Here is a 21,747-nt window from a genome sequence, read left to right as displayed (position 1 = left end):
GTAGGAAGTCACTGTATGAATACATATATAAAGTTTGATTTTAAAAGTGCATCACATTTTTAAAAGGGTAAGAGGATAAAATCCAGTAATGAAATGTACATCTATCAAATCATATTATAGCATCGACAAACTAACGAATGAATGGGATTATTCAGAAAACAAATCTTTCACCTTTTATTTTTTGTGAACTTCCACTGACGCCCTAATTAAATCCAGCTAAAATAAACATTCAACATGTTTAGGAGGGACTTATGCATGTATTTTCCTGTTAAAACGAAAAAGTTTGTTGTTGGTTTAAAGGGTTATTATCACATTAACATTTGTTAAGCGAAGATGTAAGCTGTCAACGCGTGGAGCCCTTCTATTCGCTCACAGCTTCAGTAGCTTTGTTGCTAAGTAACCTGGAAGCTAAGCATTGTGGGAATTGTAGTAAAGTTTTTGTCGTATCCGCTTTGTATCATATCAAATCCTGAGACATAAAACTACATAACTCATAATGCATCACTTAAAAAAGAGCCCACCCACAAGCTGGCACATGACTCGCGGTACTTCAATGAGCCACAACAACAGACCGTTCGTTGTTTTGTGCTGCTAACCTATTTTAGCTAGCTAGTTTTGTTTTCGGTGCTTTTTGTATCAGTGTGTTGCTATTTAAAAAAAGAAAGAAAAGAAAAATGAAGCTGCCATGTTTAGTCGCGGCTCTGTGTCTCGGAGTGGGTGTAATGGGAGGAAAATACTCTCGGGAACTGAATGAGCCCAAAGCCAGTGGCAGTGATGGACAGACAGTGGAGTTCAGGATAGCTAAGCTTAACCAGGTGTGGGAGAAAGCAAAAAGGGTACGTATTTGAAAGAAATGTGTATTAAATTTTTTTACAGGTTACAAAGATAGTGGCCAGTACCAGCACGAGGTCATATTTTAGTTGGGTTACTGCTTAATACAAAAATGCAACGGTTCACATCTGGTTGTCAGTTTACAAATCCACCTGTTTTATTGAACAGTGTTAAGTAACAGTTAAATTATACCTTTTCAGTTCATAATAATCGTTCATTATGATCGAGGATGGGGTACTGTATGTTGGTCAGCTAGACGATATACTTCAAGATTATCAGAGAAATGTGGGTATAATTTAAGGTTTACAGAAGAAGGCTGATTTATAGGCAGTCTGGATAGACAACACACATAAAACCATTACAAACGTTTTGCAAGTCAAAGTGGTGACTCGACCAGGCTTTGATACCATACATCAAACATATAAACAGACCATAACCCAAGCACCATCCAATTAGACCATATCAGACTCAGAAATAAAATCTTATAAATCATGGGTTGTAATCAGACTTGAAGTTTGCAAATTTGCACCATCAAGTAGTAACTTAGCAAACACACTACATATACTTTACTATTACTTCCTCTCAGGTGCTGACTGGCAAACTAACCCTGTGTTTTCTGCTCCATGTGGTTTGATAGATGCAACTGTCCCCAGTCCGACAGGCTGAGCTGCACAGTGACCTGAAGATCCAGGAGAAAGATGAGCTACAGTGGAAAAAAATAAAGGTGGAAGGACTGGATGAAAACGGGGAGAAGGAAGCTCAACTTAGACGTAACTTCAACGGTGAGTGAAGTTTTGCTTATGCAGTCAAGAATAGCTTGAACTGTGTCTTCTCTTTGTCTTGAGTCACTCTGAAAGACATTGAAGGATTTTATTGTCTCCTGGACTGAGCTTACAGAATTTACATAGTCAACACAGATGTTTCCTTTTTAACATTTTGAATCTGCATTGGTGATAAGAGATTTATCCAGATGTTTACCTCATAAAGTGTAGGATTTTCTTATTAAACTTGTCACCTTTCCAGTGGTTTAAATGGCACATTGTGTCAAATAGTGTTTAAACACCAGCAGTAGTTAAATGCGGATGTAATGTGGTTGAAGTGTACAGAATGTAAGTGACTTAAGGAAGGAGATTTCTTTGAGTAAATATTCTCAAACATGCATGGTAAAAAATAAGGATCACATGCTTGATTCCAAAGAAGGGTTATCATAAATAGTTACGATCCATCCATCTTCTACCGCTTATCCGAAGTTGTATTAAGGGGGCAGTATCTTAAGCAGGGAACCCTAGATTTCCCTCTCCACGCCCACCTCTGCCAGCTCATCTGGGGAATCCTGAGGCGCTCCTAGGCCAGCTTAGGCCAGAGGGTTCATTCACACCAGGATTCACACCAGGATGGTCAACTACACTCTGCGTGATTGGAGACTGTTCATCTGGGGGCTGCAACATTCTTCCGGCATGAGTTTGCTGTCACACTGCATTCACTGAAACAAATTAGACCTTTTAAATAATGTATTTCCCTCCTTGTCAGAAACAAAGCTGCATCAAGAATTACTGAAGGAGCAAAAGAGACACACGATGAAGAAAACTTGCACATTAATTGGTTAATGCAGGACAACTTCTGTTTCTACCACATAAGAGAAAAACATAGAGCTGCATTTGATTCCAGTGGTCGTGGGTTGACCATATTTTTTTAATCAAAACCTTTATCGAGTTCTTCCCTGTCTGACTACGAGATATTTCTCCCAGCCAGAGCCGCCTATCATCATACACATGCATATTTGGTCGTCTTTATCCACAATGCCCTGCCATGAACCCCCAATGCCCTTTGCTTTGTAGTCTGCTTCCTGTATTTGGTTTACTTAAATTGGACCTATAGCTGCGTTTGTAGGCGGACCAGAGTTTACTTTTTTGAGCCGAAACAGATTTAATTTGCGCATTCGCCTTTCTTCAAACGTACCGGACTTTCTAAGCAAATGAACTAGGATTCAAATCAATACAGCTGGTGTTATGTGCCCATAGTCCCTCCTGTATGTCCTTGGTCACTACCCACAGCCCTAGATCATAGGTGAGGGTAGTCTCACCTATTAACTAGTAAACTGACCAGCAAATTCCCCTTCACCTTTCGGCTCAGCTCCTGCACCAGAACAGACCGATGCAGAGTTCGCATCACTGCAGACACCTCATTGATCTGCCTGTAGTTCTCCCGTGCCATTCATTCTTTACTAATGAGCAAACTCTGAGATACTTGATCTCCTCCACTTGGGGCATGAACTCATTCCCAAGCCAAAGAGGTCACTCCACCCTTTTTTCAGGTTGAGGACCATGGCCGTAGATTTGGATATGCTGATCTTCCTCAGCTGTGAATTGCTCCAGTGAGAGTTGAAAATCACGGCCTGATGAAGCCAACAGAACCACATCATCTGCAAAAAGCCCAGACCCAATCCTCAGGCCACCAAGCCGGACCCCCTCAAAACACCCCGGCTGCACCTAGAAATTCTGTCCATAAAAGTTATGAATAGAGTCGTTGACAAAGGGCAGCCTTGGAGTAGTCCAACCGTCAGTGGAAATGTATCTGACTTACTGCTGTACTGCTGGTAATACAACAGTCTTGGTCAACATTTAGACTGGTTAGGCCACTTTAATCATGTCACGATAAAATACAGGAGATGGTGTACAGCAGGGCTACTCAGTCAAGTCACCTTTTCCCCCACTGAATGTTGTCTTTCTCCTGGCGTCACAGCCCCTTTTTTCCTTATCACCTTTCTGTTTATAACAAGACAGGGTGTAACTTAGTTTTCCACACACTGCTTCTACATTTTGGATTAATTTTTCCTAAATAAATGACACAGGATAATTTGTTATGTGTTGTTTTTCATCAGAGGTTGTAATTTATTTTAAAACCTGGTAAGTAGCAGATAATTTTCTTATAATCATGTCATGATATTAAAAACCATAGAATTTAAAGAGGGTCTGCTTTTCTTTTTGGCACGACTGTATATGGATGCGCTCTACTGAAGTGTTAGGAGTTAATATGTGACACTTCTGAGTTATAATGCTGAGAAAGTGCTGATTCAGCTGCTGCAATAACAGTTTACTGGAGCAGAATAATGAGCAGAGCTGAGTTTAACTTTGTATTCTGCAAAAATATTAAATATGTGGCTCTTTTAATTATTTTGTGGGCTTTAAAGCAAGAAGTGAAACAATCCTGGTAGCATTTGGATGCATTAAGTAACTTATTTTTTATCTTTAAATATGTTTTAGCGTTCTGTTGAGTGAGTGTGAAAATGAGCTTTTTCCACATTAAAATTTAACTTCTTTAAGAGAAATATGACAGAAAGCACATTTTTATCACCTGTGAGCTGCTTAATATTGAAAAAAACTTAATATGCTTTGATAGTTTTTTGTTCATCATTAGGAATGCTACTCACTTTGCTTTCTTTGGATTAAATGAGCTGCTGTCGAGGGGTTTAAAGTTCAGTTTGAATAATGAATATGTCGTAGTCACTTTATATTCTCTTGCTTCCCAGCTTTCTCTCATGACATCCTATGTTGTTGTTCCTCAGAGACTCATGTCGTGATTATTCACAACAGCATATATTTAAAGTCTCGTGATTATGTTCTGCAGTGATTCTGGCCAAGTACGGGATGGATGGGAAAAGGGACGCACGGTCGCTGGAGACCAACTCGCTGAAAGACCACGAAACCAAAGAAGGAGACATTTTTGATGATCCCAGGCTGGACAAACTCTGGAATAAGGCTAGTCAATACCATTAAAAACCACAACTTAGATTATGTGAAGACCTAAGTTTCATCAGTTAAAGGAAATAATTAAAAACCATCCAATGCACAAAAGGTTTTTATCTACACCCAGCACCGCAAATAGTCTTCAGCTGCAGCTTTTACACTCTTGTGCTACAGTGAAGAAACTTTCAAAAGCTTTTACTATTCATAATTTATCTCCAGATCCACCTTCTGCTCCACATATTTCATCGTGGTGGAAACTTAGTGATGGGAGGACACTTTATTAAGATGCAGTCAGTTACTGTAAATCTCTGCACTTACTGCTGATGCAAATCATATACTTGTAAGTTTGACTAATGTACAGTATATATACCTGGGGAAGTTTTCAATGTGCTGAATGTTTGGAATAAGTGATGTATAAGATAGGTAAAAATATTTGTTGTGCTGCAATAATTAAAATCAACTAATTTAAATGAAACAACAATGAGTAAAATAAACATAAAAGACCTGTATATTATTATATGTTGCAGCCGATATGAAAAATGAATGGTGTTATAGGCTTGTTGAGTTATGACAGCAACAATCATGGATTTTTTGAACTTGTGAGAAAATTCTTTTATGTTCGTTCCTCCTTGTCAGAGTCTGAAAACCAAGCTGTTTCAACCCAAATTGATTTAGATTCTTTTGATTCTTTTGGTTTGAAGTGATGTAAGCCTAACACCAACATTTGGGGAAAAATCTGTGCAAACTGTTGGAAAAATACTCAGCAAGTTAATAAATTAAGCATCTTTCTGTCACCATCAAGAGCAACTTTTAAACAATCCAAACAAAGGAATGTATAAGAAACCGGTGAGGTGGAGCCATCATCGGTGACTGTCACTAAGGTGTTGACGGCAGTACAGAACACTAAGTTTTATGATCTTATAAATCCTGTAAGAAAGTAGCTGCCTTGCAGGGTAAATATTAACATTCTTGGTTGTAGGGATAGGGCGGCTCTGCTGTAAAGGATGGGGGAGTATTTTGTGTATAACACAACAAAATGAGAGCATCATTACAAAATGGAAAGAAATGCAACAGTCATTTTACCTTTTTTATCTTAATCATAAGTCAAAATCTTTGAAATCCAAGAATCTCAAAGTTTTACAAGTTTCAGAATAAGTAAAGTTTTGTGCTTTTTGCACACAGTCACAAAGCACAGAGACAAATGAGAAAATAAGGGGACATAATGGCAAAGAAAAGGAGACAATAAGACAATACATTGTTAAACATAAAAATCAATAACATTCTTAACAAAAAGCCTGTTTAAACTAAGTTTTAACAGCTTTTTAAGAGTCCACAGAGTTGTCTAAACATAGTTTTAGTGCCACGGTTCCATAGACCAGTGATTCCCAACCCTGATCCTCAAGGCACACTAGCTCCGAGGTCTTCGGTGTCTCCCTGGTTTAACACACCTGATTCAGATTAAGTGGTTCTCTGATAAGCTCTGCTCAAGTCTGTTGATGAGCCATGAATTTGAATCAGGTGTGTTGTTAGCAGGGAGACATCTAAGACATGCAGGATAGTGTGCCTTTGAGGGTTGGGAATGGCTGCCATAGACTGAAAAGTTCTGTTTGCCCCCCAAATTTTAGTCGAGTACGGGGATCGACTAGCACACTCTGTCAGTAACATTTTATCATCAGTAACAGTGATGGTGTTGTAACGATGGAAAGAGTTATTATTTAGATTACCCGTTACTGAAAAGGTAACGCTATTACTCCCATCACTGCCCAGGACTGAACTTTGTGGAACCCTACAGGTTGAGGAGGATATGTTGGAGGTGAACAGGGAGTCCTGTCAGATCACTAAAAGCTCTTTAGGAATGTTTTTCACAACTTCTCAGACATCTAATCAAGCAGCTGCATTTGACTTGTCATTTTTGGCCTGTCAGCACAGCTAAATATCCTGAACAATCTCCTGCTTTTCGGTACCAACTGTTCCTTTCTCTGTTACCTGCTCCACCACCAGGCCAAGAGCTCTGGAAAATTTTCCAGTGAGGAGCTGCTGAACCTGAAGAGGGAGATTCAGCATCACAAGGACAAGATTCATGAGTACAACATCCTCACGGATACCGTCAGCAGGACTGAGGGTGAGCTGAATCACTCCCTCTGTCACAGCACTTCTGTGTAGTTTTGTGTGTTTATTTAAGTAAAATGTACCAGCCTTTAAGCTCTGCTCTCCTCTCTGTGGCTGTCTTTATTTTGCTCATTATATTTCACTGCAGTATGCAGCCATCAGTTTCAGTCATCTTGGCTATTTCCAGCTCTTTTGTTACTGTTATTGCTATGTATTTTTACAGTATGAAGACATTGTTAATGGTTACTAACCTCATGCCCATATCAGAAGAAAATGTCCATATTTCAATCAGTTTTAATTTGAAATAAAAAGAAATTAAATATTTTTCTAACAAAAAAAAGAGGCCCTTTATATTTTCTTGCTGTTGAGGAAGTTTCCAAAGATGAGGAGTAAAAAGAATGATAGATGACTTGCATGGTGTATTTCTGTAGACTTAAGAACAGGTACGTAGGTTGCAGGTATCAGTCTGAGCATGCTACCACCCACTGTTCTCTGCTCTGTCAGCACGGATCACATCACATCAAGCTGTGAGTTTGAAGCAGAGCTGACGGGCCTCACAGTGTTTTAGACACAGGAAGGATGAGCATGTCTCTCTCGGACAGCACTGACACTTTGCAGCTGTTTGCTGCCAGACCTTTTTCTGTCAGCACTACTCCACAGCGCTGCATTGCTTCCAAACAAGCCAGGGGTATTTTTCTGCTTGTCTGGTGCATTTAAATATCGAAGCGATCGCATGTTGCCTTGAGGGGAGTCTGTTAGGCTCCACAACATCACCACCTCCACTCACAGCCTGCCTGTTTTGGCCAGTTTTTATTTTGTGTGCCTTTTTTTCTATTTTGATCCAGATGTCAGCTGATATTTTTCAGTTAGTACGATGTGATCCACTTGGCCTTTGTTTGAAGTGTTAGGAGTTTTTCTTCCTCTCTTCTATAAGGGTGAGACAGGCAGGAAACTCATAACCTGCTGGTATAAACTAGTAAATCCAGGCTCAAAGGCTCCTCATAGTTCTTACAGAGGAATGCATTTGATCTGTGAAGATAGTTTTTATGACCACTACACAACGAAATGCTTGTTTTCTTTATATTCCAATTGTTCAGTTTCCTCTCTCTTTTATTTCACCCGTCTCATCTCCCATTTAACTCTCCATCCCTGCCTATCTCTCCCCTCTTCCCCCTCTCCTTCCCCTCCTTTTATCCTCTCAACAGAAATACACAAGAACGTGATATCTCCCCTTGAGGGTGATGCCAAAGAGCACATGCTGCAGCAGAAGCACACAGAGCTGAAGGAGAAAATGAGAGACCTCAATCATGGCTTTGAGCGCCTCCGCAAAATCAGCCACGAGGGCTTCACTGAAGACAGCGGTGAGGAGGGCACATTTCACATCTCAGGCTCACTTCTCGTTTGTCTCGTCAGCTTAATCACAGGGATCTGTAATCATAGTAACACACTGATGCATGATAGTTGGCAAGTGTCAATAAACTGACGGTTTTCCACACGTTTGGTGTTTTTAGTTTCTAATGAAATGTTTTTGTAAATTGGAGACGAGTCATGATGCAGGAGGTTATTTAAAGCAGCTCAAGGTGCTGCATTCAACCACTGACGCAGATCAGTTTGTCCTTGTGCAGCTGCCCATGTGAATAAAGCTCCGTGCAGTTTATAGTGTTATTCATCCACTCTTCTTACATTCCACTAATTTGTGCAGGATTTAGTCAGTTTTTTAGGTGAGAGCAACGACACATCTTTGTGACAACCTTTTCTTTTACTTTGTCTCTTGTTCTGCTCCAGGTTGTTTTTCACTCTGCCACTTGTTCTCCTCCTTTTCATATCCACCCTCTCTTTGACTTTTTGACTTTTCTCTCCCTCTGGTTGAGTCTGTGGTACTTGAGGAAGGAACAGAAACTTGTGTTAGCACCGTAAGCTGAAATTTAAAATAATTTTTCCTCTGTCATATTTAGTGTTTATACAGAATGACAGAGCAGGTCAGGGTTTTTAGTCATGAAATATTTGCTCTGATTGTTTGTCCACAAAGCTTTTTTCCCCCTTGAGTGTTGTGGCTCCAAACTGTCTCCTTGGATTATCTCTTTATCTTTTTCTGTCTGTTTTTTGTCTCTGTAGAGTTTCAGGAGCCCCGTGTAATTGAACTGTGGGAGGCTGCCAAGAGAGCCAACCTTAGCACCGATGAGCTGGACTCTCTCAAGGTAGCGTGATCACCCCTTATTACCATTTTTCATAGATTTTAACTACAGTTTGAAAGTTCAGCTCACAAAAACTTTTAAATTAAGTGCTCTTTAAAAAATATCAACTTTTATTTTGACGTGTACTTAGTAGCACTGCTTATATTCAGGTGAAACAAAAAAAGAGAATACCATACAAAACTTAATTTATTTCAGTAATTCAACTTAAAATAGGAGACTAATATATAGACTGATTATATCCAGTGAGATATTTCAAGCATTTATTTGTTATAATTTTGATCATTATGGCTTACAGCTTATGAAAACCCAAAAATCCTAATCTTACAAAATTAGAATATTACATTAACTCAGTAAAAAAAAGGATGTTGAATACAGAAACGTTGACCATCTGAAGAGTAAAGTCATGCATATGAACTCAGTACTTGGCTTGAGCCCCTTTTGCATGAATTCCTGCCTCAATGCGGCGTGGAAGCTGGGGTGTAATGGAAGACCAGGAAGCTTCAATAGCGGCCTTCATAGCGGACATGGCTCCCACTTCAACAGAGACTGTGGAAACTGCACACTGCACTTTAATTGTCTTGGATTGTTGCCTTTCCATTCTTCCTCCAGACTCTGGACCTTTATTTCCAAATGAGATGCAGAATTTGCCTCATCAGAAAAGAGCATTTAGGACCACTGCTCAGCAGACCAATTCATTTTTCCTTTAGTCCAAGTGAGACGCTTCTGTTTTGTTTTGTTCAGGAGCGACTTGACAAGAAGAATACAACATTTGAAGTCCATGTCCAGCATCCTTCTGTGTGTGGTGGCTCTCAAAGCACTAACTCCCGCCTCAGTCCACTCCTGGTGAAGCTGCCACAGTTTTGAATGGCCTTTTCCTGAAGATCCCCTCCAGGTTGCAGTCATCCCTGCTGATTCTGCACCGTTTCCCTTCCACTCAACTTTTTATTGATGTGCAGCACTTTGAAAGCATCCAGCTTCTTTTGTAATTACCTTTTGAGGCTTTCCCTCCTTGTGGAGGGTGTCAATGATGGTTTTCTGCACAACCGTCAGGTCCCCATGATTGTGAATTCAACTGAAATAGACTGAGGAACCATTAAATGCTCAGGAGTCTTTTACAGGTGTTTTGAATTAATTAGCTGATTAGAGTGTGGCTACAACTTTAAACCTTTTCACACATAAACTTTTCATAATCCATAATCATAATTCTAAAATAAATTCTTGAAATATCTTTGCATGTAATCCGTCTATATAATTTATTAGTTTACCTTTTTAAGTTGAATTACTGAAATAGATTTTTTTTTAATCTTCTGACGTTTCTTCTCTCTTCACTGCTTGAAATATGTGTTGGCGCTTATGTGCTTGTAATTAAAGGTGAACCATTCTAAGCTTCCACAGCTGTCTGTTTTGTCTTGTCTCTGTTAATTTAGGAGGAGCTGCATCACTTTGAGACAAAGGTGGAGAAACACAGTCATTACCAAGAGCAGCTGGAGCTGTCTCACCAGAAGCTGCGACATGTAGAGACTTTAGGAGACAAAGATCACATCAAGAGGAACCAGGAGAAGTACAACACGCTTGCTGAAAAGACCAGAGAGATGGGTTACAAGGTAAGAGCGGTTTACCGGTTCATGCTCCTGTTTACTCGGTGATCAGTGCAGAGAAAGCTAATATTAAGATGGCAGGACCAACATGGCAGGTTTATTTTTTCCTTAAAGCAGCACTATGTAACTTTCTGACTTTTTAAAAACATATATTTCTTACTCGATTTTGATGGTACAGAGATATTTATTGCTTACATTTCTGTGTTACGGCAGGATTTCTCAGCCTCAGGGTGCTGCCAGATAGCGAAGGCTCCTGGAACATAATAACAATTGTGCCATCAAAACTAGTCAGAAACTAGTTTTTATTAAGATCAGAAAGTTGCATATTGCTACTGCAATGAATGTGTAAATAACATTGTGGTCATCATGAAATGGGCAACCTTGTTAAAAAAAAAATGCCAAAGGAGACCCAAGCATGCATGTTACTAAAGTAACTCATGCTCATTTATAGTTTTAAACAGGTACAGCTGGTGATTTTTGTTTTGCATAACCAGCTTACATTTTAGTTACTAATTAATAAATATATCATCTTTAAGAAGGGGATAGCATGCTGTAAAAATACATTACTGGTATACTATACTGGACTAATAAGTTTCACAATTTTCCAGAGAGTTTAGAAACTGAGCAGGAAAATGTTTCCTGAAGTACAAAATCAAGTGTGGAGAAGAATTTAGTCATAAGTCATAAGAGTCGCCCCCTGCTGGATGGTAGAAAGAATATTGATTCAAGACAATCATTTCTTTTCAGGTCCAGAGATCTTTTCCAGCTTCATATTCAGTCTGTAGTGGATAGAAAAATTCCCCCCTTTGTGAAACAAGCCAAACTACCATAACTTATCCTTTCAGCTGGTAAATTTAGCAGTTAGAATAATTTGTGTCACAAGGAAAATGTTTGCTGTACCAGAGAATGAGTCTCAGTTTAGAGTTAAATGATTATCCGAGTTAATTGCTGGACTTTCCTTGTTTAATTTCAGATGAAGAAACACATGCAGGACTTGTCCAACAAGATTTCTCGTCAGGGTCTTCAGCACAATGAGCTCTGAGAGGCTTTGATCCTGATCCCACCTCTGAAGCAACATGAAAACATGCTGTGTGCGGCAGTCCTGGTTTACTGCTGGTTTTTTTTTCATAGATTTTTCTACTTTTCTAGATTATAAATCACAGAATGAAATAAATGACAAATTGTTTGTGCAAAGTATGCGTATCACATCCTTTATAATTCAGCTGGATATATCACTACGTAAATTACTGCTCAGATTTAACTACTTCCATTATTTTAATATAAGTGTATAACCACATTGCCGTTTTTATTTGTGCACCAATGATGATGTTGAAAAAATGTCTGCTTGTAACAGAAAAACTAAATCTGGCTTCACCTCTTTAGTTTGGCCGAATATTGTTGTGATAAGAGATGAAGAACAGTTTGAGTCTGTGTTTAGAAAATGATGCATTTTGTCTACAATATCATGTCATATTCTTTCATTAATTGTGCAAATAATACATTTAAAATCAACTAGGCTGTCATATCTAAGGCATAGATTGGGCTGCTGAAGTGTAATGTTGCTGCATTTGGCTGATTTATCTTATATGTAAACTAGGAGGGTAAACACAGAAGGTCCAGACCTGAAAATGAAATTCTTTTATTTTCAGGAAAATACAAACACAAACAACATACATAAATGTCTTAAAAATATCATTTAAACATAATTTATATTGTTCTGGACTTGAGAAAACAGTTAATATTTACAATTCCGGCGGAGGAAAGCAGTCATTAAGAAGATTTTCTCTCTAAAATGTTTTTTTCTGACTATTCCTCACAATGTTTTTCCTCCCCAGAGACACTGTAGGAAACTGAATCTATAAAAACAAATTTGTAAGTATTAAGTATTTTGTCCCAGTGATTTTAAGAAGAGGGTGAGGAATCAAAACTTTTTCGTTCATCAGTTCCTGCCCTCACACAGATCAGCAGGAGCATTGATTGCTGCGATGAATAATGTTGGCTGGCTGATTACTCAGCCGTGTCCTGCTTGGGCCACACAGGCCTGGATTAATGTAATTTACACCCGGGATCTAACTCTGAGCTGCTCATTGCCTCGCTGCTCCGATGTGGAATGATAGCTCGGCATGTTGAAGCTCATAACTGTCGATAGTAAGTTGTCATAGTGATGGGGAGGGGTTGATCTCATATCCTGTTGCAATCTCAGACAATGACAGTTGGTGAATGCCATTGCAGCTTAACAAATTACAGTGTGATGCAAAGTAAAGCTCGGGTTTATCTTTGTTTCCTATTTGTAATATTAATCCACGTGAGAGAAATGCAGGAAAATGCCCATTTAACAACAAGACAAGACCAGCAGCATAAAGAGCTCCCACACATTTGTTTTTCTTAGTGGAATGGATTGCTTATGGAAATTTCTGCACACTCATCCAGCTGTGGGTGTAATGAAGTACGACACCGCCTGCATCCCTGCATTTTAGCTTATTTGGAGGGACAAAGATTCTGAAGTGAAAACTCTTCTGAAGTCTCATCGCGTTGTGGGCTGCAGAGTCAGTTTGGTGGCCATCTGTTCTCAAGTTGAGCCAGCCTGTCCTCCCTGCCCTGAGCATGCTTCGCCCCCACTCTCTGAGCCGTTTCCATGGCAGTGGTGTTCAGGTGGGCGTACCTGATGGGGCCCTCTTCTAGTTGGGGAGAAAGGGGAGGCTTGAACAAAACTTTTTTTTTTTGTGTTTTGTTTTTTTAAATCATCTCAAAATTTCTATTAGCACATCCAGAAGGGAAAACAAGTGTAATTCCGGTTTAATTAATCGTTTCTATGTTTTTCATTTGTACTGGTTTTTATTTTTTAACCTTCAAATTCAAACCTTTGAGTTGTTATCATGTTTAATCTTTTGTAAATCACATTTTCACTGTATTTAATTGCTTTACTTTCATTGTGCCAATATGTGAATATGATTCTTAAATTAGGCACTTTTTTAAACATTTTCTCATTCAAATGTCAACATAAACTGAACTGATTCAAACACATTTTTCTTGACATGTTGAAAAAAATGTGAGCAGGTTTGAGGTGGTACATTTAAAACCATCACCATGTAGGATGAGAGAATAATGAATAAATTTGACCCTTTCATGCATAATGTCCACTCCAGTGGACGCCTATTTAAATGCTGTTTTCAAGTATATGCATGGGCCAGGATGGTATATTTGCAAATTAGCCACTTCAGTGGACCTTAGTGAGTCATCCAGTACGCTGCCTCTCACCGAGGAATAAAGAAATGTTAGAAAATCTCATACATACATTGTAATTACCATGTTTGCCACAGTGATAAACAGGAATAATAATAGAATGACACAGCTGTATGTTTAAAGACTGTTATACAAATAAGATAGATTATTTTATTATTTAATTTGATAGAATAGATTCAAATAAAGAAGCACATTCCTGTACGTCTGTAGAAGTAAAATCTTGTATGTGAAAAAATGTGCCACTGTTTTTAGTAACCCATGGATTAGATGATAACTGCATATATGGATGATGTAGCCTAATTAAACTGTTCTGTGCCTTTTGATATTCCAGTCTGCTTTCCTTAGGTGGACGTTTGCTTACTTCCACTGATGAATTCATCAACAAAAAGAGACATATATAGTGGTGCCTATAATGCAGGGCTGAGACAGTAGCAGACAAGAAAAATATTAAATTGACAGTGATCTGGAATAGAAACTTTTAAGCTGCAGTGGTCTTACTGGGTCTGTAGATATGCAGATTGTCACCTCTCATGCTGCAGGGACTGGACATAGAAACTGATCCATGCTCCTGCAGGTCCAGCTCCGTGTAGAGGAGCTCCGTACCTGCAGCCGGTAGGGGGTTAATGTGGATGTTTACATAATTAACAGTGCTGTCCCTGTGAAATCCCTCACCATGAGCTCCATGGGGAGACTGGAACAAAGCTGAGGGGAAAAGATTACAAAGAGATGTGCACCTGCAGGATAATGGCACTTTGTTTTCCACATTTCAAATGAAAACATATTTCACTTTATCAGAAGTAAATTTTCTTACCACATGCTGATGTTGGCCTGTGAATATTAACTGTGATAGGAGGAGGAGGAGGAGGGGCTGAAGGTGGAGAAGACGGTAGCATCCTCCTCAGCCCTTTCAGCATACTGCCAATATCCACAACGTCACTGCGTTTCTCTGTCATACAGCCAAAGAGCACACAAACTTCATTATGAATATTTCTATAAATATGATGTAAACTGACCTATTTACATATAGGTGAGAATAAAACGAGAGCTAATTCTAACGATGAAAAAGATTCAACAGTTCACGCACCTTGTGCAGCTGCAGTAAAGGACAGTGGTGAGCCTGTTAATGCAGATCTGTCAGCCTAGAGGGGCAGAAAAGCATTTTAAATTTGATGGAAAATGTGGTTAAAATGTCCCATGTTTAAGTTATTGCACAGTTGTAAAGAAAATATGAAATAAGCTACAGTCAGCTTATATAACTGAATAACATCCATCATAAAGTTAAAATTTATAGACAACCCTTTATTTGTCCCACATCAGGGAAAATCCAGCAAGTAAGAAGTGATAATGTTTTTTTTAATTAAAAGCATATATATATATTTTTTTTTTTAAAGAAAAAGAGGTGCCAGAGTGTAAGTGTTACAGTAAACTACTGTATGTTAAAGTAGAAGGCAGTAATTGTTAGTTTAAAAGCATTTAAATGCTATACAGCAATTACACTGTTGTATGTACATATTAATAGTAATAAAGAAATATAGACTGCACACTATTACACTGGTGAAGACAGGTAGTTTAAGTCTCCTTATACCTGTGCAAACTCTAACGTGATATGTCAAGAGTTTGTTTTATTTAGCCTCGAAATGCAACTTTGCAGTTGCTTTAAAGTCAGACTAAACAAACAGTTTCTAATCTCAATATTTAAATCTTGACAAGCTTTTGGCTGGACACTTTACAACTTTTGACCAACAAAAAAATCTGCCTTCATTTAAAAACTTTTGTTTTTTTTTGTGTTTATTTGTGCCGTCATTTACTCATATTTAAATTGGTTTGATTATCTGAAACATTTAAGTGGGACAAAAAAAGAAATCAGGAAGGGGGGAAACAAATGTTAAGTCTCTGCACAAAAAATGAGTAATTCTGATCTTACATGAGTTGAGCATCTGCTCCTCGCTGACCACCATTGCTCTGGTATAATACGGCTGTACAATACATGGTGACCCTGGGAGGGGAGACAAAGGGGTCCTAATAAAGGCAGGGTTAACTTTTTCACTGCAATATTTAATGCTGTTAATGTCTAAAGGAAAAGAACAGGTGCACATTAAAGTGAAGGAAGGCTAGATATAAAGAGGGAAGACAAGAGCTGTGGACAGAGAGGCTGAAAAAAAGAGTTAATGAGGAGATGTAAGAGCAAGTGCGGGGGCAGGAGGTGAAGCAAAGTAGATGCCAGAGCTGGGAGATGGCGCCGACATGAAACAAAAGGGTGGCTGGCTCAGACATGAAAAATGTCAGCAGTGAGTCTCAATCTGAACCATTTTCTCCTCCCTGCTGCAGCTTAAAGAAACTAGCTGGAGCTTCGGTAAAATGACCTGTCAAACACTTTATTTCAGCAAACATAATAGGAGTACTTGTGGAGTCTAGATGTGTAGTTGTTGTCCACACTAAACACTAGAGGAATGATGAATTATAACAAAAACCTCATTTGTGTTTCATCCAGCATCACTCTCCTCTCTTAGGGTTTCTGGCGGTTTCATCAGGACTCATTTACTCTCTCAGGCACCTTTTGCTCCATCATACACACATTCTCCATAAAGAACACACATACTCTCCCACACAGGCTGTCAGAAATCAGAGGACATGCTGTTTTCTCTCCACTCTGATGATAATTTACCAGCTACAAGAGCAAGGTGCTTTTCACAACCCAGCAGAAAATTAATTAGCCACAGTGAGGACAAGTCTTCTGAGAGCTTCTCTGGTTTCAGACAAACACATGAAAGAGAAAACAAAAACTACCTCAAAGCAGGTTTGTGGACAGCCACGATTGTTTATTTCTGTGCTTTAACACTTTGTATCGTCACCTCACAGTGAGAAGGACCTGACTTTGTTTTAGTCACCTCTGTCTCAGAGCGAACCTCCCCGCCATGTTTCCCCCTCCCTGTGGTCCTCGATCAAAGACGTCCAAAGTCATTTGGACTACAGATAAACATGCCCATATGGCATATATGTGAAAGCATAGTGTGAATGCTGGAAAGCCTAGTTTAGAATCTCAGCACGCGTGGTTAGACTGCTGGGAAGCAGACTGTGAAGTATTTCCCTTAGCACTACTTCTACACGCACAATGGAAAGATTTCAGTTTTTGTTTTTTGTTTTTTGTCTTTTTTTAATCCAAAAGTCCTGTGGTGCTTTGATAAGGGTTTATATCGCTTCAGTAACCTCAGTTTGAGCATAATCACAAGACACATCATGATTTGGTGTCATTTCTGCAGCTTTAGCAGCAAAGTCAAATAAAAACACATCGACCTTCATCGTGTTAATAGATGCAGGTTGTTCCTGCTACGTTTCCCATGCTGAACGCAAACAAAGCAACAAAAGAGGAAGACAGGAACATATTAATCTAGTGTGGTCCAAAGGGAGGATGAAGGTAGACGGATGAACATTAGTTTAGTTTCCTTCAGTTTGCATGTGGCATTATAACAAATATGACAGCATATGATGACAGATTAAAGAAAACAGTGTATTTAACATTTTAAATATTAAAGCACTGTTTCTTTCTGCCTTTTGGCTTGTGTCAGTTATGTTCATGATTAAAACATCTCGGTTGACATTTTAAGTACACTCAGGGACCCACTGGTGATGTGGTGGCCCCAATCAGCTGTGTAGTTTGCCTTTGGCTGACTCTGGTTATACAAGCAACAGAAGTTTTATAAACTACATATTCTTTATGTATTAAAACTTAAAAAAAAAAAAAAAAAACACCTTGAATATAGAGGCAAGCCAAGAAATTATGGCGATTAGCATCAATGGGAGCAAACCAACGAGTGATTAGCAAAGATTTGTAAACTTGTTTTTTGTTATTTGTTTGTTTGTTCCGTTACTTAATAGAAATATTAGAGCAGATGCAAAACTCCCAAAGAGAATTAGAAGTCTGAAAATTAAAGAAAAGACGAGTGTGGACGCTGCCTGTACCTGTGTTTCCTCAATATCCAAGCTTCTGGGGACTGGCTGGGGTCTGGGTGTGGACCTCCCCTCACTGTCCACAGAGGGCGCCCTCTCGCTGCCCCAGGAGTGTGAGCGCTGCATGGTTGCCTGACACTGAGCCCTCAGCTCTTTGGGGCTTTTTCTTAACGTTTGCTTCTGTCTATCACCTCTACTTCCACTGCTCACTCTGTTCTCGCTCACTTCATGTGGGGCTCCCTGTATTATTGGTTCCCTCGGTGACAGGGCCCGGAGCAGACTCCTGGGGGTATCATACCACAGTCTGATCAAGCTCGGGATCTGGTACTCCTCACTGTGCCTCCGAGATGCTCGAGAGGCACATCTGGATGAGCAGGAGGAGGAGATGTTTGTAGAACTGTGTTCTGAGGTTAGTGCAGGCTGAAAAGGTGATGGAGGAGGCGTTGGGGGAGGAGCTGGAGGAGCAGGACTGACCACTGAGCCAAATTCCTCTCCACCTCCTTGGCAGGCCATGTCCAGACTATCTGTACACGAAGAATAACTTCCAGAGTAAGATGACTGACTTCCCGTTGCTATCCCAATCCCACTGTCTAATGAGCTCTGCCGTCCACTGTCATGGAGACCACGAGGATGGAGTTGGACAGAGGATGGGCAACTCATGACAGCGGCATAGAGCCGGTCGTCTGAACAAGTCAAAGTCTTCAGAGTGGAGGAGCTTGATGCAGTCTCATTGGAGAGGTGCTGTCTAGCTGATGGTTCCACCCAAAATGGAAGTCTGTTTCCATAGCTCGTATCTGAGGAGGAACTGGAGATGCTGTGGTCGTCCCCGGCAACAGATGTGCTGCAGCTGTAAGAGGAGGCTGAAGAGGGGAAGAAACAGATCTTCAAGGGGTGATTTATGATATCTCACACACACTGGAACCACAATATACAGAACATTTACTTATTAGTACATCCATGCTATAGCATGAAATTTTAGTGCTGTAATATTCTGCTCTCATACAGTTTCTGCATCATGAAGGCAGATATCAATTATTTTTGTCCTCCCAAACTCTCACTGAGCCTGGCAGGCAGTCAGCAAATGAATCATGGGACATTTGCAGTGAACTTCACATTTCTGACTAATTCACAGGCATAATTACGACAAAAACTTTCCCGGAAGGTCAGCATAAATACGAGAAGTGATTAAACTTTTCTGATGACAGAAGGCCTGCAGTGATGACAAATTATATAATCATTCATAGCAACACCTGAACCCCCCCAGATGATACACTACAGATCACTACACCACCGAGCACTCATGAGGAATGGGCTGGCTGATTACAACCTGAAGGGAAGTTTCATACCTGTGCTGCTTGCCAGGCTGCACTGAGACAACATGCTGAGTCTTTTCTCCAGCTCAGAGGTTTCCTGGCTGATCCGCTCTTCTGATGAGGCTGGGTCAGCGTTTGGATCTGCTGTTTATACATCAAACACAGAGCACATAAAGACAGGCACATCTGAGATGTTTATAACAACCTTTTACTTAATTTCCTGGATTTATTTAAAATTTCTGTTTAATTTTAAATTCTTATATCATATTTGGTGATTTTCAAGGTGCTTTTCTATTAAAAATAAGAAAGGGGAATTAATCCGTTGTTACCGTACGTCCTGTGGGTGCAACATGACAAATAAATAAATATTTTACTCAGTCTTCCTTCCAAGTACCTAAACATGTTATACACCATTGGAAAGCTAAGATTCTGGGGATGTGAATGATGTATACCATTCCAGGCTACAATAATAACTGTAGACCAGCAGCAAATGCAATTTGAAGCCATACTGTACTCCAGTGGTGGTTTTGTTATGTCATAAAGGGCCCAATAAAAGTCCATAACAAGGCAGTGTAGCATCTTCTGATGGTTACTTCCAGCAGGATAATGCACCATATAATACGGCGTAAAATCTCAGGAATGTTTCCAACACCTTGTTGAAAAACAGGCAGTTCTGAAGGCAAAAGGTGTCCAACCCTGTACTGGGAAGGCGGACCTGATAAATGGCCAGTGACTGTATGTACATGTGCATGTATGACAGATGGCTGCCTTTTACCAACTGAATGCTAATGGAGCTAATAAAATTAAATATAGTTAAAATTACAGTCAAAGTTTGGACACATTTTCCTATTAGGTTCAATACGAGAGTGTGTCCAAGCTTTTGACTGGTACTACGTTTTCTTCCACCGAAAGGAAAAAATAGGAATATTTATTGCGCATTTGTTGTATTATGTCGACCACTGGAAGAAAAATTATTATTTACAGGTACTCTGACTGACAGTTTTGTGGAAAGAAACTCAACAAGGCAGCTGTATGAAGAGGTAACCGACAGTGCATCAAATTGTTATTGAAGCCAAATTTTTACAAATTTGAAAAAACTCAGCTCAAGTTTTTTCAAAGCTCGGTATATTATTCATAATTAAAAATATTCTGAACCCCTTGCTCTATGAACTCTAAATTAGCATACTGGGTTTATTTCTGCCATGTTACTCTAATTTTATGAGGCCTTCGGTTTAATAAATCCTTGTATTTTGTGTCTGTACAAAGTTACAATTCAATGCGACACAAGGTCATTTACATTCGACTTTTTGTAAGCAAAATGACTCAAATTATGTTTCAGAGAGCAAGACTAACAGTAACATAGAGACTAAGTTGTTTTACTAAGTGGTGGTGCGTGTGTCTCCATATATCTCTTAGCATATGTTGTAGTTATCTTAAAACATTAATTTAGCATAAAATCCTTCCAATTACACACCTAATGATTGTGCGCATGCTGTAAAGGCAGATGAGTAGAATGGGGTGGCACAGCTGCTGAGGTGGATGTTTGTACCCGTTAGCTCACGTTTCAGTGGGTTAGGTGTCAACAACCTAACTCCTGGATCTCTGCCTCTGGACTGCTGCTAATGCTAATGTGCAGACACACTACGCTATGTAAGGTGTCAGCTAACATTAGCGAACTTAGCCAGTGAATGCTAATTATAGCTGCTTCACAGCACTCAGTCTGATGGGGCCCCACAGCAGGCTCATGCAGGCAGGCTTTTACTGTATGTAGCAGAGAAACTGAAAAATAAAAAAATATATAAAAATATTAATAAGTATTGTCATTAGGTTTAACTTGTACAAGAGGCAGAAAAGTGAAGCTTTCTTTTTATTTTAATGAAACTTTTTTAAATCAGCCATTTTTCTGTTCGATGAAGGTCATGAATACACAGTCAGTTTATTTTACGTGATAGTTATGCATGTAGAAATAGAGGAAAGACAACCCAAATAATAATTTTGCCGTTAGAGCTTCTAACTCAAAAACAATGCCCACAATCATTGGAAAAAAATTACAACGGCTTAGGAGTGGTCTGCGCTCTCTGAGTGCTTCTAGTTATTCATGCTTTTGTTTAATCACAACTAGATTATTGCAATGCACTACACACATCTTAGCAAAACTAGGGAGGTTGTTCGAAATGCTTCTTCCAGGTTTCTGACAAAATCCACCTAGTCTCCACATGAGACTCCAGTCTGGATGCAACTGCAGTGACTTCCGGTTTATTTCAAAGTACAACTTAAGATTCATTGACTTACTTGGAGATCTCTTCATGGACCAGCACCAGGTTTTATCAAAGGGCTTCTACACCCATATCTCCCTGGCAGGTCCCTGAGGTCCTGTGACCAGGGCCTATGATGGTGCCCCATGCTAAGCTAAAAACTAAAGGAGACAGAGCCTTCTGTTCAGTGGCACCCAGACTCTGGAACTCTCTTCCTTTAGAGTTGACATTGGTGGACTCTGTGGTCGATTATTTAAAAACATATTTTATTTTAATCTGCTTTTTATTAATTTCTCTTGTTTTTATGCTTTGTTGGCTCTTATGAAGCACTTTGTGACTTTTATCTTGAAAGGTACTATATACTTACAAGCTGAGTGGCATCGTGTACGTATTGCAGTGCAAAAAGAAGTGCTCAGGCCTTTATGTAGGAGAAAGCAAACAACCACTTCTCAATGATAAATGACACTCCTTTGAGAACAGTAATATCCACATCTTAGACCAAGAAGATA

General features: G+C 39.4%; 2 protein-coding genes across 2 annotated transcripts in view; one reads left to right on the top strand and one right to left on the bottom strand.

Moving 5' to 3' along the window:
• Positions 1-537: 537 nt before the first annotated feature.
• lrpap1 (low density lipoprotein receptor-related protein associated protein 1) lies at positions 538-14,043 on the top strand. The gene is made up of 8 exons (XM_041982805.1): positions 538-836; positions 1,469-1,613; positions 4,459-4,589; positions 6,579-6,699; positions 7,892-8,047; positions 8,802-8,884; positions 10,309-10,485; positions 11,453-14,043. Exons 1-8 carry the CDS (start codon positions 675-677, stop codon positions 11,519-11,521), a joined length of 1,044 nt encoding a protein of 347 aa, XP_041838739.1. The 5' UTR covers positions 538-674; the 3' UTR covers positions 11,522-14,043.
• Positions 12,865-21,747, bottom strand: part of LOC121638030 (protein Dok-7-like) — a 28,763-nt gene continuing 19,880 nt past the window's right edge. The window contains exons 7-13 of the mRNA XM_041982450.1: positions 19,017-19,124; positions 17,683-18,530; positions 15,647-15,718; positions 14,807-14,861; positions 14,534-14,668; positions 14,221-14,424; positions 12,865-13,214 (exon numbers count right to left, since the gene is read on the bottom strand). Coding sequence (XP_041838384.1) covers positions 13,027-13,214; positions 14,221-14,424; positions 14,534-14,668; positions 14,807-14,861; positions 15,647-15,718; positions 17,683-18,530; positions 19,017-19,124 — 1,610 coding nt within the window. The 3' untranslated portion in view covers positions 12,865-13,026. The remainder of the gene's footprint in view (positions 13,215-14,220; positions 14,425-14,533; positions 14,669-14,806; positions 14,862-15,646; positions 15,719-17,682; positions 18,531-19,016; positions 19,125-21,747) is intronic.

Source organism: Melanotaenia boesemani, chromosome 4 (genome assembly GCF_017639745.1).
Source record: "Melanotaenia boesemani isolate fMelBoe1 chromosome 4, fMelBoe1.pri, whole genome shotgun sequence".
NCBI classification, from domain to species: Eukaryota; Metazoa; Chordata; class Actinopteri; order Atheriniformes; family Melanotaeniidae; genus Melanotaenia; species Melanotaenia boesemani.
Note: the sequence above shows the minus strand (reverse complement) of the source record. Positions and strands in the feature narration are given on the sequence as shown.